This window comes from Phodopus roborovskii, unplaced genomic scaffold, assembly GCF_943737965.1.
Source record: "Phodopus roborovskii unplaced genomic scaffold, PHOROB, whole genome shotgun sequence".
Taxonomy (NCBI): Eukaryota; Metazoa; Chordata; class Mammalia; order Rodentia; family Cricetidae; genus Phodopus; species Phodopus roborovskii.
Window position 1 is genome coordinate 571,503 of NW_026126637.1, and position 16,434 is coordinate 587,936.

Genomic DNA, 16,434 nt, shown 5'->3' on the forward strand with positions numbered 1-16,434 from the left:
GTATATGTTTTTATTTATAAGATTTTCAAGAGTCTTGACTTATTACAAATAGACAAGACAAAGGCAATATAAATAAAACTTTTAAATGGAAATTATTGATAACTCAATGTCTTACTGTGTACATATGTCTTCATGTCTGTGTGTAGCAGCTTTCTTGTGTTCAGGTAATTATGAACTTATGAGAAAGTGATGGGTCAGACTAAAATTTCAGTTGTTCCTCCAATATTTTTCTCTTCCACTCATCTGATCATATGAGATTATCACTCATCTGAAATTCCAAGGTTATATTAGGCCTTCTGGTGAGCCTCACCTAGAGATCTAACTGACTCTGACACTTACCTACTATTTGAATTATCACTGTGAGTTCCTGAATCCAGATTTTTATCTGAATTTTGGAGATTGAACACAATATCTTTTTCTGGTAAGGCAAAATTCTAACAGCTTAACTAATAACTGTCTACATTGGCAATTCCTGGTCTTATGGTAAAGATGAAATCCTGAATGCTTTCTCTCTTTGTTGTATCATTTCATTTTTTCTACAACTTCTCCAGGTTCTAGTCTTTATGTGTGATTCCGAAACACAGGACAGATTCCACTGCAGTACATTGTCTTCAAAATGTTGACATCTCTTGTGTTAAAACAGACATATCCTTGAATTTGTATGTTTGTTTATATTGTCACAGATCATAAATGAAAATAACGTCCCAAGTTTACGCATTGACTAAGAAACTGAAGGCTGGCTTGAGGTATCAACACTAGGAAACCATGGACTAACACAGGAAGATTATTGCATTTTCCAAGCCAACTTGCATTATTGAAGAAGTGTCTGAAAAATAAAATCATACTATAGAAAATATTTTAACTAGCTTTCTTTTTATTTAAGTCTTTGCATCAATGCTAGAGTTCTATTTGTGTTATTGGCAGGAGTGGAAACTATTAGAGGTAGGTTCATGTCTCTGCTAAACTGTGAAAGACAAGAACACTATTTCCCAGTATTAATCTTTGTATAGCTTGAATCATAGTGAAAGATCTCTTACATTTTTTAAGTAGATTTCAGTACATTTTGGTGCTGTGAATGCACTCCTGATTTCATGTATATTGTTATAAACTATAGCATTATGAAAATATTAGTAACTCCATTGCTTATGGACAGGTATGGATGGTTTGTATTCTTTCCTTTCAAGTCTTTCGTTGGCTATAAGTCCTGAGTACTAGGAAGGCTTATCTATTCCATAAATGCTAGGTTTTCTACATTAAGGTGTTCATGTATTCTATACACTCACAGCCTCTCATATGTGTAATTATTCGAACTAATGTGAACAGCAGAGCCAAGATTCTTGTGGTGTTCATATGTTTGTCAAGAACTACTGTTTCCTAGACTCGGGTTTCATATTTCTACTGCTGAGTGAGGCGCCAGGTAATAGATCAGATTGTAATGATGGGCATTCTTCCCTTATATATTATTTATAAATTATCTTTTTCTAACTAATGTATGTTGGGATCATTCATCTGTTTTCTCTGCAATGTGTTAGATAACATTAATGCAAAAGAATGTCTCCTCCGTCCACCTCTCAACTCTGCACCACCATTCTTTAGTGGGCATGTGTAGGGGTTGTAACTTAAGGCATTATCTCTTAATGTATAACATTACCTCATTCAACTTCTTCACATAATGATTAGTGCTGTGTAATGAACATAATTGCCAAAGGATAGAAAACATTTTTCTGTTGTAATATTTTCAATTTTAATGTTAACATTGACAGGAGAAAGTCATTCACAGTGAATTTCTTTCTTGGAGAAAATGACGAGAGAAGACATTTTCCCCCCATATGGGTAGACTTGTAGAATTCAGCATTCTTTCATTTTGAACTCACTGGCCATTGCTTCTGGCAGGATAACTTTGGCCTATTCTTAGTGCTGACTTTTGTGAGAAATGTAATCGGAACTTACTCCATTAATATGTGCATTTTGAGGCTTCTGCAGTTCCTATAGACCATTGTCATTAGTGCTAAAATACCTGTGTGAGGTTGTATGAACAGAGTCTATTTTTTGCTGACAATCTTGTGTTTTCACACTGCAGCTAATGTGATTCTTGTGCATTTGTGACATCAGGTACACAGGACCTTTTCAGCAATTAAAACAAAATTCTGAGAAGTGATTGCTGGCATATTTTGAAGTAAATTTTGCTCAGTAATAAAATGGACTTCAGGAATTTGGGAATAGGAATAATATTATTGCTAGAGAATACAATTGGACTTCTGGGAAATGTTTCTCTTCTTTCTTACTACCTATTTATATATTACAAGAAACACAAAGTAAAGCCCATGGATTTAATTAGCATCCATCTGATCATGGTTAACTTCTTGATCATTCTCTCTAAAGGAATGGGCCACACAATGACAACTTTTGGCTTGAAATATTTCTTCAATGATTGGAGCTATCAACTTTTTATGTATGTTCAAAGAGTTTTCAGGAGCATGTCCATTGCTACCCTCTCTCTCCTGAGTGTCTTCTCGGTCATCATCATCATCCCTGGAAACTCCTGTTGGAAGAAACTTAAAGCCAAAACTCCCAAGGACATTGGTATCTACATTTCTATCTGCTGGATCTTGTACATCATGGTAAACATTCTTTTCCCTTTGTACATGTCCACACAATTAAGAAGAAAAAACAGAACAAAAGAGACAGGCTTTGAACGTTATACTGTTGCAGGCCATGACAAAATCACAGTGTCCTTATATATAGTTTTATCTGTGTTTCCTGAGCTTCTATTTTCTGTCCTGATCACATGGTCCAACATCTTAATGATTGTCTTTTTGTATAGGCACAAAGAGAAAGTTCACAATATTCGCAGTACTTGTGTTTTCCACAGTAACTCCCCAGAATCCAGAGCTACCCAGAACATCTTTTTCCGAATGTTTATCTTTCTGGCTATTTATACCCTTTCTACCATCTCACATGGTTGCAGTGCTCTATTGTCTGTTCAAAATTGGTTTCTGATGTATATCACAATCATTACTACTTTGTCTTTTCCTACTTTGAGCCCCTTTGTACTTATGAGTCAATCCTCCCCTCTCTCCATACTCTGCTTTCATTGGATAAAGGATACAGAATAGGTACTTAAACTAAATGCTTTTTCATGAAAAAAGAAACAACCTAAACATTCTTCAGGAAACACATTTGTCTATTTAAGGTAAACCTTAGGGTTATTCAGGTTTCTTTCAGTGGTGGGACTTTAACCCAGTTCTTGTAATACTTTTGTCATCCAGGCCTATTCACCTTGTATAAGACCTGTTTCACAGCTTTTCTTTGGGCCAGGCTGCCTTGAGGTATACATGCTCAATATGTTTTCAAAAAATTATCCCCACATTTCACATAGGGTGGATGTACATATAACATGCTGGATATGGAAGTCAAACTCCACAGGCACAAGACTCTGAAACCACAGCTACTGTTTAAGTCATAAATTTTCAAAAAGGAAACCTCATTCAGTTAATATGGTTTTCATAACCTAAGTGCCCAAACATCTGTTATGGGCAAGCTCCTGATTACTTGCCTGGAGCTGATACAGATGTAGGAGCCACAACCTGCCATGGGCCAGTATGTAGCTATACTCTATCACATATGAAAGTTGGAATCATACCTTTCATGGGACTATGTTAGCACAAGCTATTGAGAAAGAGCATCTTCTCCAGGTTTGATTAGAGATTTATATTAACAATTCAAGCTATATGCAGCAATTTATTCAGCACTCTCTTTAGGTTAATCAAGCCTGCTTTTATTCTATGTTCCTCCACCCATCAATGATGTGACATTTCAATTTTTGGAAGATGTTGTCACCTTTTGGTCTTCATTATCATTAAAGAGGGCTGTGCTGGAGTATCCAGTATCATCTCAGATTCACAACAATGTCAGTAATTACAGCAGCAAGTGCCTGAATTTGGGTGAAGATAGAAAGAGAGTGACCATGAATAGCATCTTTTTGAGACATTGGAAGAAGACATCGCAAAGAGGTGATATTATTCGTACATTAGTGTGGAGAATCCAGAGTTCTGAAAGGAGTTACAGAGCCAGTAGTCTATCCTTCAAGGATATAGCCATGTTCAACTTCTTCTAATTACATTTGACTTTCTGATGTTCCAAATACATCCTAAAATATTGGCACCCCAATATTTAAGGCATTTGTTTTTTTTTTTTTTTTTGAGGAATTCTTATTCTGAGTCAGCTTAACAAATGGGTCCTAGGAGGAGATGGTGGACCTTCAAAGGAAGATAAATGAACCACAACAGAGTGAAGTAATGTAGCACAGGGGTCCTTTGTGTGTTAAAAGACCTGATAAAATTTCAAGTGTTGTGTTTATAGGTAGTTGTTTATAGGGATTTCATAAAATATTGTAAAATTTTTGAGAAATGAGTGCTTATTTCTTGGACACTGTTTAGTATAGATATAAAACCATCTGTAATAAGATGTAGGGTGTTTGTTTATAAGGTCAAAAGAGATAACTTGATATTATGGTAGATCAATTTTCATGTTTTTGAGGACCCATCCACATTGATTGGTCCTGATTGTATCAATTTTCTTGCTTAATAGCAACAAACAATTGTTTCACTTCTTACACATCATTGCTGGCATCAGTTGATAATAAATTATATCTAAACAAGTCTATTGCAAGACTGCTTTTGAGCCTTAATTGGCATTCTCATTTCAGACTGTTCCATCCTAGGCCATCATGGCTGCATGTACTGGGAATGACATGGAAAGATAACTTGAATACTGCCAACATCACAGCCTATAAAAATAAATGAAAATAGACAACTTAAAGGAAACTCCATCATCACTGAAGTCCCTTAAAGCCTGTTGAATTTTGAAAACATAGCCCATTGCTAGTTGGGAAATTAAAAAACAACTAGTCTGGATTCAACTCTGTAGCTAAATCTTGACAATACCTTCTGAAGTTGGTACCAGTGTCCTTCTCCAGTATTTGTTTAAACTTACATGAGTATGTTATATCTCAGATGCAGCTATTTGGTACCAAGAGCTACAACATCTTCCCCATGGTATGCATATTGCTGCCTTTGAAAGGAAAGATGGCAAACTCTGTTTACTGGCTTTGAGTAATAGCATCCAGTATTACAGACAAAGCTTGGGGTAAGCAGGGGTGTGTGATGTATTCTCCACACTGGGTAAACGGGATAAGAGTACCCAGAAATATGGTTTCCATCAGATGTACTAGGAAATATTGGAAAATATCTATAAATCAGTAGGGCACTGTGGTAAGTTTAGCAAATTTTAGAGTACTTCTTTATATGGCCTACCTTATCATAAGCACTCAGTTTAATAAACTAAGGTATTACAGATGGGAGAAATTTGAATCTCTTGCTTCTTTCCAGACTGGCTTCTGAATCATCTAATAAGCAGCTTAATGAACTGCAGTGGTACTTTTGAACTACCCAAGGATAAAACAAGTATCATACATGGGAACTACCACTACTTGCTGCCCAACTACATAGGCCTTTTGAAACATTCTGTGTCATATATATATATGTAAACTTGAGTATTGAACTTTTAATAAAAAGAATATTTTTATGTAATTTTTGAAATTCTCCTATATGCCTAAAATGTATCTTGAATATATTCATCTCTCCTTTTCCTCTAGAATGTTTTACCACACAATTACAAATAAAGGATTTTGACCAAATTATGATGAAGTATTTTGAGAATTTATATTACATTGTGTTTAGTTGAAGTAATGTTGGAGCTGTGCTCAATGAACTCTTTCCAGCAGCAAGTTGAGCCTTACTTGGCACAACCTAAACAAACAAGTATTTGATAAAATATAAACACTAATCATTCACTATTCAGTACTCCATCCGTAGAGAGAAGATTCCATATTAGAATCTTAGTATATGCTGCATAAGCTAATATAAGTAGTCATTGATGATTATGGTGTCTAGAACTGTTAGGCAGCCAAAACAGATTAGGGATTCTTAGGCCTGACTGTAATCATTGTGATCAGAGAAACCTTCCTTATCTTCCATCATCCAACTCCTGTGTTCTTTACACCCCCAAATATCTGACTTCCACATAGACTTTCTAGGCTATGATGCCCCTCAATCATGTTGTCTTTCTGAGATGCACCTTCGTTCACTCCCTCCAGTCAACTCCAACAATGTCAATTTTAGTTGCCATCTTTATCTATCTGTTTACTCAACCTAAATATCTTATCCCACCAACTATGCCTTTTTGGATTGAAAATGTAGGCTATAACTGTGTTCAACTTTCAGGAATTTTCAATTGCTCATGACTTTAGTGGCTGCCCAAGTCCTGCCCATGATTCTTGATACATGTCACTATCATTTGTGACATTTTGCCTGGCCTCTTTTTAATCCTCTACTACCTCTAATTTTGCCAACTGCCTTTCAATTTCCTGTTCTGTTTTTTCTTTACTCTCCATTTCTAAATATCCCAGCAAGTCTCATATCTTTATTAATACAACTTAAAGCTCAAATGCCCCCTTCACAACTCAAGTTTTGGACCTTTGCCACAAAGTTGCTGCCAATTTTTGTGGAAATTTTAGGAACTTCATAGGTAGGACATAACAAGGTAATAGGTTCAGGGCCAGAGATTTCCTGGAATGGTAAATCCTGGCTTTTAGAGTGTGAAAACTCTCTTACAACATGGTAGGATGAGACTCATCAGACATAGGAGAGAAGGCTTTTAGATCAATTCAAAACCATCAGGAATAGCCTGTTTGTCATTAAGACATAACCTGGTATACACAAATGTAGATGGTGTTTTCTGTCTTTCCTGGATCCACAGCCATTTGGCCCTGAATAAACTCACAGAGAGAGGCTTATTTGCACCCCTTACCAGCAGGAAGTAGTTTGGAAAGAACGACGCCCAAATTCCCAAATATTGTCTATAAATGTTTGTTTTCATTTAAATGGACTTGGTTATATAAAATAAATAAAGAAATTTTAAAAAGATTTATATATAAAGAATGATCACTTGACTCATTCGCTCTGCAAACCATCAATTCAGGGGGTGCTGTCATGGGGGGATTCGAAGAAGATTCAGAAATCCTGGCTGTAGTCTGTCAGGCTGCTTTGTCCAGCTGTTTTGCATGTAGGATCACTTGGTACTCTGTTTCAGGTGGTCTGGCTTGATCAAACCACATTAGTCTGGAAGGAATCCACAGCTTTTCATTTTCTGTGGAAACAAAAATAGAAATCCTTTTTGCCAGTAACTTGTCCTTGAACTTAAATTTTGGAGTCAAAGCATTTTTTTTTAATTTAATTTATTATTTTACATGTCGATCCCAGTTCCCTCTCCCTCCCTCCCTCCCAACCTCCCTCACTTCCTTCCTCCCTCCCTCCTTCCCTCCCTCCCTTTTACCCTCTCTGCCCTCTGACATGCACTATAACCACCCTCCCATCCCCCCACCCCAATTCCATATGTAGGGGAATGTCATCCAGTAGGGGTCATGTAGGTCTGACAGGTCATAAGAAGTAGGGACTAGGGCTTCTCTCCTGTCTCTAGATTAAGGCAGTTATCCTCCATGGGGGATGTGTCAGCAAGGTCATTTTGTGCACCAGGAATACATCCTGGCTCCACTGTCTGAGGTCATTTAGACTGCTCAGTCCTTCTGGCTGAGACCCATATTCAAGGGGGCCTGAGTCAGCCCCATGCTGGCTTCCCAGCTATCAGTCTGGTGGCCTGTTAGCTCCTCCTTGTTCAGGTAAGCTGTCTCTGTGTGTTTCTGCCGCCTGGTCTTGTCCTCTCCATCTGCATCTGGGTTCTACTTCGACTCAGTGTTTATGTATGGGTGTTTGCTCCTGTTTCCAACAGGCATTAGTTGAGGGCTCCATGGAGAAGTTAGTTGTTGATCTTAATCTCCGGGAAGGGCATTTATTATAGCCTTTCCACAGAAGCTCAAATTGTTAGTTGGCAGCAGTCTTGTAGTTCTCTAGACCTTTCTTTGTGTTCAATTTTATCTTCAAACCAATATTGGCTCCCTCTTTTATGTCCCCTCTCTCTCTCTCTCTCTCTCTCTCTCTCTCTCTCTCTCTCTCTCTCTCTCTCTCATTCTCTCTCTCTCTCTCTCTCTCTCTCTCTCTCTCTCTCTCTCTCTCTCCCTCTCTCTCTTTCCTGTCTTCTATTCCTAACCAGGCTAAAACTTTCTGGTCACACATGTTTTCCTTTCCTCTCCCTTGTTTTCTCCTACTTCTCTCTCTATTCGCTGCCCCCCCACTTCCCCTGAGCTCTGGGGGACTTGTCCATTACCAGTTCTGTGAGGGACTTTATATGAATCTCTTAGAATACACCTTGTTCCTCTGGTGTGTGAATTATAGGCTGGTGATCCTTTGATCTAGGTCTAAAATCCATATATGAGTGAGTACATACTGTGTTCCTCTTTTTGTGACTGGGTTACCTCATTCAGGATGGTTTCTTCAAGTGCCATCCACTTGCCTGCGAATTTCAAGATACCATTATTTTTTTCTGCAGAGTAGTATTCCATTGTGTAGATGTGCCACATCTTCATTAACCATTCTTCAATTGAGGGGCATCTAGGTTGCTTCCAGGTTCTTGCTATTACAAATAGTGCTGCTATGAACATAGTTGAACAGATGTCTTTGTTGCATGGATGTGAATCCTTTGGGTATATGCCTAAGAGGGGGATTGCTGGGTCCTGTGGTAAACTAATTCCCATTTTCCTGAGGAACCGCCATACTGATCTCCAAAATGGCTGTATGAGTTTGCACTCCCACCAGCAGTGGAGGAGTGTTCCCCTTTCTCCACATCCTCTCCAACATGAATCATCATTGGTGTTTCTAATTTTAGCTATTCTGGCAGGAGTAAGATGGCATCTCAAAGTTGTTTTGATTTGCATTTCCCTGATAGCTAGGGATGTGGAGCATTTTCTTAAGTGTCTTTCAGCCTTTTTGATTTCCTCTATTGAGAATTCTTTCTTCAGTTCTGTACCCCATTTTTTAATAGGGTTATTTGGTGTTGTGTTGACTAGTTTCTTGACTTCTTTGTATATTTTGGAGATCAGCCCTTTGTCAGATATAGGATTGGTGAAAATTTTTTCCCAGTCTGTGGGCTGCTGTTTGGTCTTGTCCACTGTGTCCTTTGCCTTACAGAAGCTTCTAAGTTTGAAGAGGTCCAATTTATTAATTGTTTCTCTCAGTGTCTGTGCCCCTGGAGTTATGTTCAGGAAGCAGTCTCCTATACCAATTTGTTCAAGGGTACCTCCTACTTTCTCTTCTAAGAGGTTCAATGTGGCTGGATTGATGTTGAGGTCTTTGATCCATTTGGACTTGAGTTTTGTGCATAGCGACAGACATGGGTCTATCTGCAGTCTTCTACACACCCTCATCCAATTGTGCCAGCACCATTTGTTGAAGATGCTGTCCTCGCCCCATTGTATAATTTTAGATGTTTTGTCGAAAATCAGGTGTTCATAGGTGTGTGGGTTAATATCAGGATTTTCAATTCGATTCCTTTGGTCTACCTGTCTATTTTTATGCCAATACCAGGCTGTTTTCAGAACTATAGCTCTGTAGTAGAGCTTAAAGTCAGGAATGGTGATGCCTCCTGAAGTTCTTTTATTGTATAGGGTTGTTTTGGCTATCCTGAGTCTTTTGTTTTTCCATATAAAGTTGATTATTATCCTTTCAAGGTCGGTGAAGAATTGTGGTGGGATTTTAATGGGGATTGCATTGAATCTGTAGATTGCTTTTGTCAAGATTGCCATTTTTACTATGTTTATCCTACCTATCCAAGAGCATGGGAGATCTTTCCATTTTCTGGTATCTTCTTTAATTTCTTTCTTTAGAGCCACAAAGTTCTTATTATATAGGTCTTTTACTTGTTTGGTAAGCGTTACACCAAGATACTTTGTTGCTTGTGGCTATTGTGATGTTTCTCTGATTTCTTTCTCTGTCTCTTTGTCGTCTGAAAAAGTAGGGCTACTGATTTTTTTGAGTTTATGTTGTATGCTGCTAGTTTGCTGAAGGTGTTTATCAGCTGCAGTTGTTCCCTGGTAAAGTTTATTGGGTCGCTTATATAAACTATCATATCATCTGCAAATAGAGACAGTTGACTTCTTCCTTTCCAATTTGGATCCCCTTGATCTCCTTGTTGTCTTATAGCATTAGCTAGAACTTCTAGTACAATATTGAAGAGATATGGAGAGAGAGGACAGCCTTGTCTTGTCCCTGATTTTAGAGGAATTGGCTTAAGTTTCTCTCCATTCAGTTTGACGTTGGCAGTTGGTTTGCTGTATATTGCTCTTATTATGTTTAGGTATGTTCCTGTTATCCCTGACCTCTCCAAGACCTTTATCATGAAAGGGTGTTGAATTTTGTCAAAGGCTTTTTCTGCATCTTGGGAGATAATCATATGGTTTTTCTTTTTCTTTTTGTTTATATGGTGGATCACGTTGATAGATTTTCATATGTTAAACCATCCCTGCATTACAGGGATGAAGCCTACTTGGTCATGGTGGATGATTTCTCTGATGTATTCTTGAATTCGGTTTGCCAGTATTTTATTATTTTAGCATCGATGTTCATCAGGGATATCGGTCTGTAGTTTTCTTTCTTAGTTGTGTCATTGTGAGGCTTGGGTACCAAGGTTATTGTGGCCTCATAAAAAGAGTTTGGCAATGAACCTTCTGTTTCTATCTTGTGGAACAGTTTGAGGAATAATGGTATTAGTTCTTCCTTGAATGTCTGGTAGAATTCTTCATTGAATTCATCTGACTCTGGACGTTTTTTGGTTGGAAGGCTTTCGATGACTGCTTCTATTTCATTGCAGGTTATAGGTCTATTAGAGTTGTTTGTCTGTTCTTGATTTAATTTTGGTAAGATGATAGTTATCCAGAAATTTATCCATTTCCTTTGAATTTTCAATTTTTGTGGAATACTGATTTTCAAAGTATGACCTGAAAATTGTCTGGATTTCCTCTCTGTCTGTTGTTATGTTCCCCTTTTCGTTTCTGATTTTGTTAATTTGCATGTTCTCTCTCTGCTTTTTCGTTAATTTGAATAAAGGTTTGTCTATCTTGTTGATTTTCTCAAAAAACCAACTCTTCATTGCATTGATTTTTTTGTATCGTTTTCCTGGTTCCTATTTTGATGATTTCAGCCCTCAAGTTGATTATTTCCTGGCGTCTACTCCTACGGGGTGAATTTGCTTCTCTCTGTTCTAAGGTTTTCAGTTGCGCTGTTAATTCTCATATGTGACTATCCTCTGTTTTCTTCATATGGGCATTTAGTGCAATGAACTTCCCTCGTAGCTCTGCTTTCAAGGTGTCCCATAAGTTCGAGTATGTTGTATCCTCATTCTCATTGAATATTAGAAAGTCCTTAATTTCTTTATTTCTTCTTTGACCCAGGAGTGGTGCAAGTGCACATTGTTCAGTTTCCATGAGTTTGCAGGTTTTCTGCTATTTGTGTTGTTGTTGAATTCCAATTTTAAAGCATGGTGGTCCAATAAGATACAGGGGACTATTCCTATTCTCTTGTATCTGTTGAGGTTTGTTATGTCTCCTAGTATGTGGTCGATTTTAGAGAAGGTTCCATGTGGAGCAGAGAAGAAGGTATATTCTTTTGTCTTTGGATGGAATGTTCTATAGATGTCTGTTAACCCTAGTTGAGACATAACTTCTGTTAATTCTTTTTTTTTTCTTTGTTGAGTTTCTGATTTGTGGTTCTGTCTAGTGTTGAGATTGGTATATTGAAGTCTCCCACTATAAGTGTGTGAGGTTTTATATGAGCTTTGAGTTTTAGTAGTGTTTCTTTTATGAATGTGGGTGACTTTGTATTAGGGGCATAGATGTTCAGAACTGAGACTTTGTGTTGATGCATTTCTCCTGCAATGAATATGAAATGACTGTCTTCATCTCTTTTGACTAATTTTTGTTTGAAGTTGAACTGGTTAGATATTAGGATAGCTACACCTGCTTGCTTTTTATTTCTAATCAAATGATTGGAAGATCTTTTCCCAATCCTTTACCCTGAGGTAATGTCTATCTTTGAAGCTTAGATGTGTTTCTTGTATGCAGCAGAAGGATGGATTCTGTCTTCATATCCATTCTGTTAGCCTGTGTCTTTTTATAGGTGAGTTAAGACCATTAATGTTGAGGGTGAGTAAGGACCATTGATTGTTGATGCTTGTTTGATTTAGGTTTGTTGTTGGCAGTGGTATTGTGAATATATTAGTTCTGCTTTACCCTTGGTTCTGGTGTAGTTGGATTATCTGTTGCCTACATTTTTGTGGGCATAGTTACCTTCCTTGGGTTGGAGTTTTCCTTCCAATACTTTCTGTAGGGCTGGATTTGTATATATGTATTGGGAAAATCTGGTTTTGTCATTGAATATCTTGTTCTCTCCATCTATATTGACTGAGAGTTTTGCTGGATATAGTAGCCTAGGCTGGCATCCGTGTTCTCTTAATACTTTTAGAACTATCTATCCAGGACCTTCTGGCCTTGAGGGTTTCCATGGAGAAGTCAGGTGTAATTTTGATAGGTCTGCCTTTATATGTTACCTGTCCTTTTTCCTTCACTGCTCTTAATATTCTTTCTTTATTCTGTATGCTAGGTTTGGCCTTTTCTTGGTGTCCCACATTTCCTGGATGTTTTGTGTTAAGGATTTGTTGGATTTATGATTTTCTTTGGTTGATGAATCTATTTCTTCTAGTTTATCTTCTGCGCCTGAGATTCTCTCTTCCATCTCTTGAATTCTGTTGGTTATGCTTGTGTCTGTAGTTGCCGATTTTTTGCCCAGTTTTTCTATTTCCAGCATTCCTTCAGTTTGTGTTGCCTTTATTTTCTCTATTTCAGTTTTCAAGTCTTGAACTGTTTCCTTCACCTGCTTAATTGTTTTTTCTTGGCTTTCTGTACTTTCCTTAAGGAATTTATTCATTTCTTCCACTTTTTTGTTTGTTTTTTCCTCCATTTCTTTAAGGGATTTTCTCACATCTTCTTTGAGGGCCTCTATCATTTTTATAATGGTAATTTTTAAGTCTTTCCATTCTTCTTCCTCTGCTTTGTTGTTGTGTTCCGTTCTAGTTGGTGTAGATTCCCTAGATTCTGGTGGTGTCATTCTTATCTTTCTGTTGTTAAGTGTTTTCTTGTATTGCTGTCTTCCCATAGCTTCTTCCAGTAGGTGTTGGTGGGGTCTCCCCCTCTCTCTATGGTACTTCCCCGGTGGGCTTATGTGGGTCTGAGATTCAATATCTGTAGCTCTGTGTGGTCCAAGCTCTCTAGGAGGTTTCTCTGCAGACAGGGACCTAGGGATGGGATCAAGGATGAGGATCCAGTAGAAGATGCCAGCAGGTACTCACAGTGGTCCAGCAGAGATAGGCGGATCTCTAGGAGGGGCCTGGGACTCCAGCAGAGGATTGGAGGTGGGGTCAGAGACCAAGCAGGTGGAAATTACGGGTGGTCCTGCGTGGATAGTCAGTTCTCCTTTGTTCAGAATTGCTCCGAGAAGTCTCCGAAGTAGGGTGGACTGTTGGCTCCACCCTCTGTCCCAGTGCTCAACCAGAGCAGCAGGACTGTGGGTAGGGTAGGGCACAGGGTAGGGGGGGCAGGCTCGTGGTGGGGTTGGGTGGGGGTGTATCAGAGCTCCAAGGGTGCTCTTTATGGGAACAGGAGATAGGAGCAGTAGGATCAGGGGCCAACCCAGGGAATTTAGGCCGGGGGAGGAGGGGTAGTGGTTGTAGGGGACAGGCAGCCCTGATTGGGCCCAGACTCACCTCTGGCCAATAGCTGGCGGAAGAGGACAAGGGCTCAGCTGAAACTTGGGAAGGTTTTGCAGGATAGTCGGATCTCACTGGAAACTGGAACTCTCCAGCTGAGGCCTCTTTCTTTAGCAGAGGCCCGGATTTGGGGGTCAAGGATCTTGCCATCAGGAACTCAGAGTGGACCGGCAGAGATAGGCGGATCTCTGGGAAGGGCCCGGGGCTCCAGCAGAGGACTGGAGGTGGGGTCAGAGACCAAGCAGGTGGAAATTACGTGTGGTCCTGCGTGGATAGTCAGATCTCCTTTTTTTCAGAGTTGCTCCGAGAAGTCTCCGAAGTAGGGTGGACTCCACATTCTTTTCTTGTAATTAATTAATTTTAATTTAGTATGTAATTTGAAGCTGTATTTCCACAGCTCAGCATTTCATCAAGATACTGGCTAGTGTAAGTTCCCAAGTAATTCTGAATGTCAGTCAGGAAGATTGCTAAAGTTGCTAATGAGCCTGACACAGTCCATTTTACTTTAATCATATTTAAGAACAACATAATCTGTGTTCTATGAGCTGTTTCTGTAGGTTTCTCGAGCCTGGTCTTGACCCCTTGCTCATCACTCCTCCCTCTCTGCAACTGGATTCCAGGAGTTCGGCTAGTGTTTAGTTACTCTCTATTCTCTATTAGCTCTAAAGTATAACAGGTCAGTCAATACACAATATTTAAAAATGCCTCTCAGTGTGACTCAATTATCAGACTAAACTCCATGAATTCTGTTATGAATGCAAACTTTGTGGAAATACTTGGAAGACTTTCATATTTTCGTGTATGTGGTAGACCACTGTCTCTCTAAATAACTCTTTGACTTATCCAAAAACTGTCAGAGTGACTCCCAGTGGCATGGATTCAAGACTGACCCACAAGTCTCACACTATGATTGCATGCTGCTCTTTATTTATTTCACTTCACCCCCTCCCTTGCTGCACTAACTTTGAACTAAGTCCCATGAATTCAGTTCGCAAGCAGGCTTACATGCTTCCAACTGGGTCATTTGTTCAAGTGTTCCCAAGGCCCTGACAGCTCTTAGTATACTGCCATTGTTTTTTTTTTGGGGGGGGGGAGGTTATCCTTCAGAGAATGATTTAGGAAACACAATTCTAAAGAGACTATGTATGGGAGTCAAGTACAACCTGATGTAAAGCTGTAATCCAATTGAAATCTTGTTCCCTATTCACTATCTCTCATAGTTCTGGAAGGTGCCATGCATGTTAGTGAGGCAGAAAACCCAACAATGTTACTCGGCAGATGTAATATTACCTAGGCTTTAAGTTACAGTAATACCTAGCCTGACAAATTCACCCACTGATATAATAGAGCCCTGCATGTTATGGGAATAAACAAAGACTTTCTATTTGGGTGTTAGCCCTGCTCTAAAAGATAGAGCTCTTGCATGGTACTACTAACAGGAACAAAAAACTTGTTCCAGGATAGGTCAGAGGTATTGGGGCAAAGTTAATACTAGTATTATGTTAAGTGAATTTGTTATTTTTCCTTTTTATTTAAATTTCAAACAAGCATGTTTTACATGTCAATCCCAGTTCCCTCACCCTCCCATCCTCCCCTATCACCCCTCTTGACTCCCTTATCCACTATTCCTTCTCTGTTCAGAAAGTGGCAGGGCTCCCATGTGCCCTGGCCAATGGGACAGCAAGGAAAGCCTGAACGCTAAAGGATCTGGAATGAAGGAAAGGAGACAGGAGAAACCGGCAGCAAGACAGGCTTTCTGATCAAGCTGCAAAATTTTATTTTTCTCAAGCTTGTTATATAGTGATCAGGGCGGGAAGCTAGGTAGGGCGGGGAATCAAAAGGGGGCGAGGTCATTGCCTGTTAACCCAGCTGCCTGCTGTTCTTCATTATAGATCACTGAAGATGAGCAGGATATGCAGATAAGCAAATTGTTAGCAGGGGAAGTGGTCTTGGGAGTTGCTAAATAATTGCATAAAGAGGGGTTACTTAACTGCATTCCTGTAAGCCCTAAATTCTACTTCTCAGGGAGTTGGGGAGGGGGAGAAGGTAGATTGGGACTGAAGGTAGCAACTTTCTAACTCTAAGAAAAAGCTGGCAATCTCTAAGGCTTATGCCACGATCACTCCTGGCATCCATGGGCATCAATAAGTTGATAAAGGACCAAGGTCCTCCCCCTGTATCCAGGCTTATCAAAGCAACTCAGCACAAGTAATAGGCTCTCAAAATCCAGCTCAAGTGCCAAGGTTAGCTCTCAATCCCACTGTTAGGAGCCTCACAAACAGACAATGCTACACAAATGCCACATTGCATTAGACCAACCTAGAGAGATGTTTTTATAGTCATTGGACATTCCTAGAACATCTGTGTCAGAGGAAAGACATTTCTGAAGTCCCTAAGATTGCTATTCCAAATTTTACAAAATGTTTAAAAAAGCTATAACAACAACAATAGTAATCATCATCATCATCATCATCATCTTACACTCACTCAAAGACTTGGAGAAAAAACAAGAGAACACCTAGCCAGCTAGGCACGGAGTAAGGCAGGAGTACTGACTGTAGCTTGGGCCTGGGCCTTGGCCAGTGGCCTCAAAGCTGCTTTTTTTTTTTTTTTTTTTTTTTTTTTTTTTTTGTGAATTGGTACTTCTAGATTGGGTGCCAATTT

General features: G+C 39.1%; 1 protein-coding gene across 1 annotated transcript; it reads left to right on the forward strand.

Annotated features, from left to right (window-relative positions):
* The first annotated feature begins 2,153 nt into the window (after positions 1 to 2,153).
* Positions 2,154 to 3,116, forward strand: LOC127239103 (vomeronasal type-1 receptor 4-like). Its single transcript, XM_051207892.1, has one exon. It carries the CDS (start codon positions 2,199 to 2,201, stop codon positions 3,114 to 3,116), a length of 918 nt encoding a protein of 305 aa, XP_051063849.1. The 5' UTR covers positions 2,154 to 2,198.
* Positions 3,117 to 16,434: the final 13,318 nt, after the last annotated feature.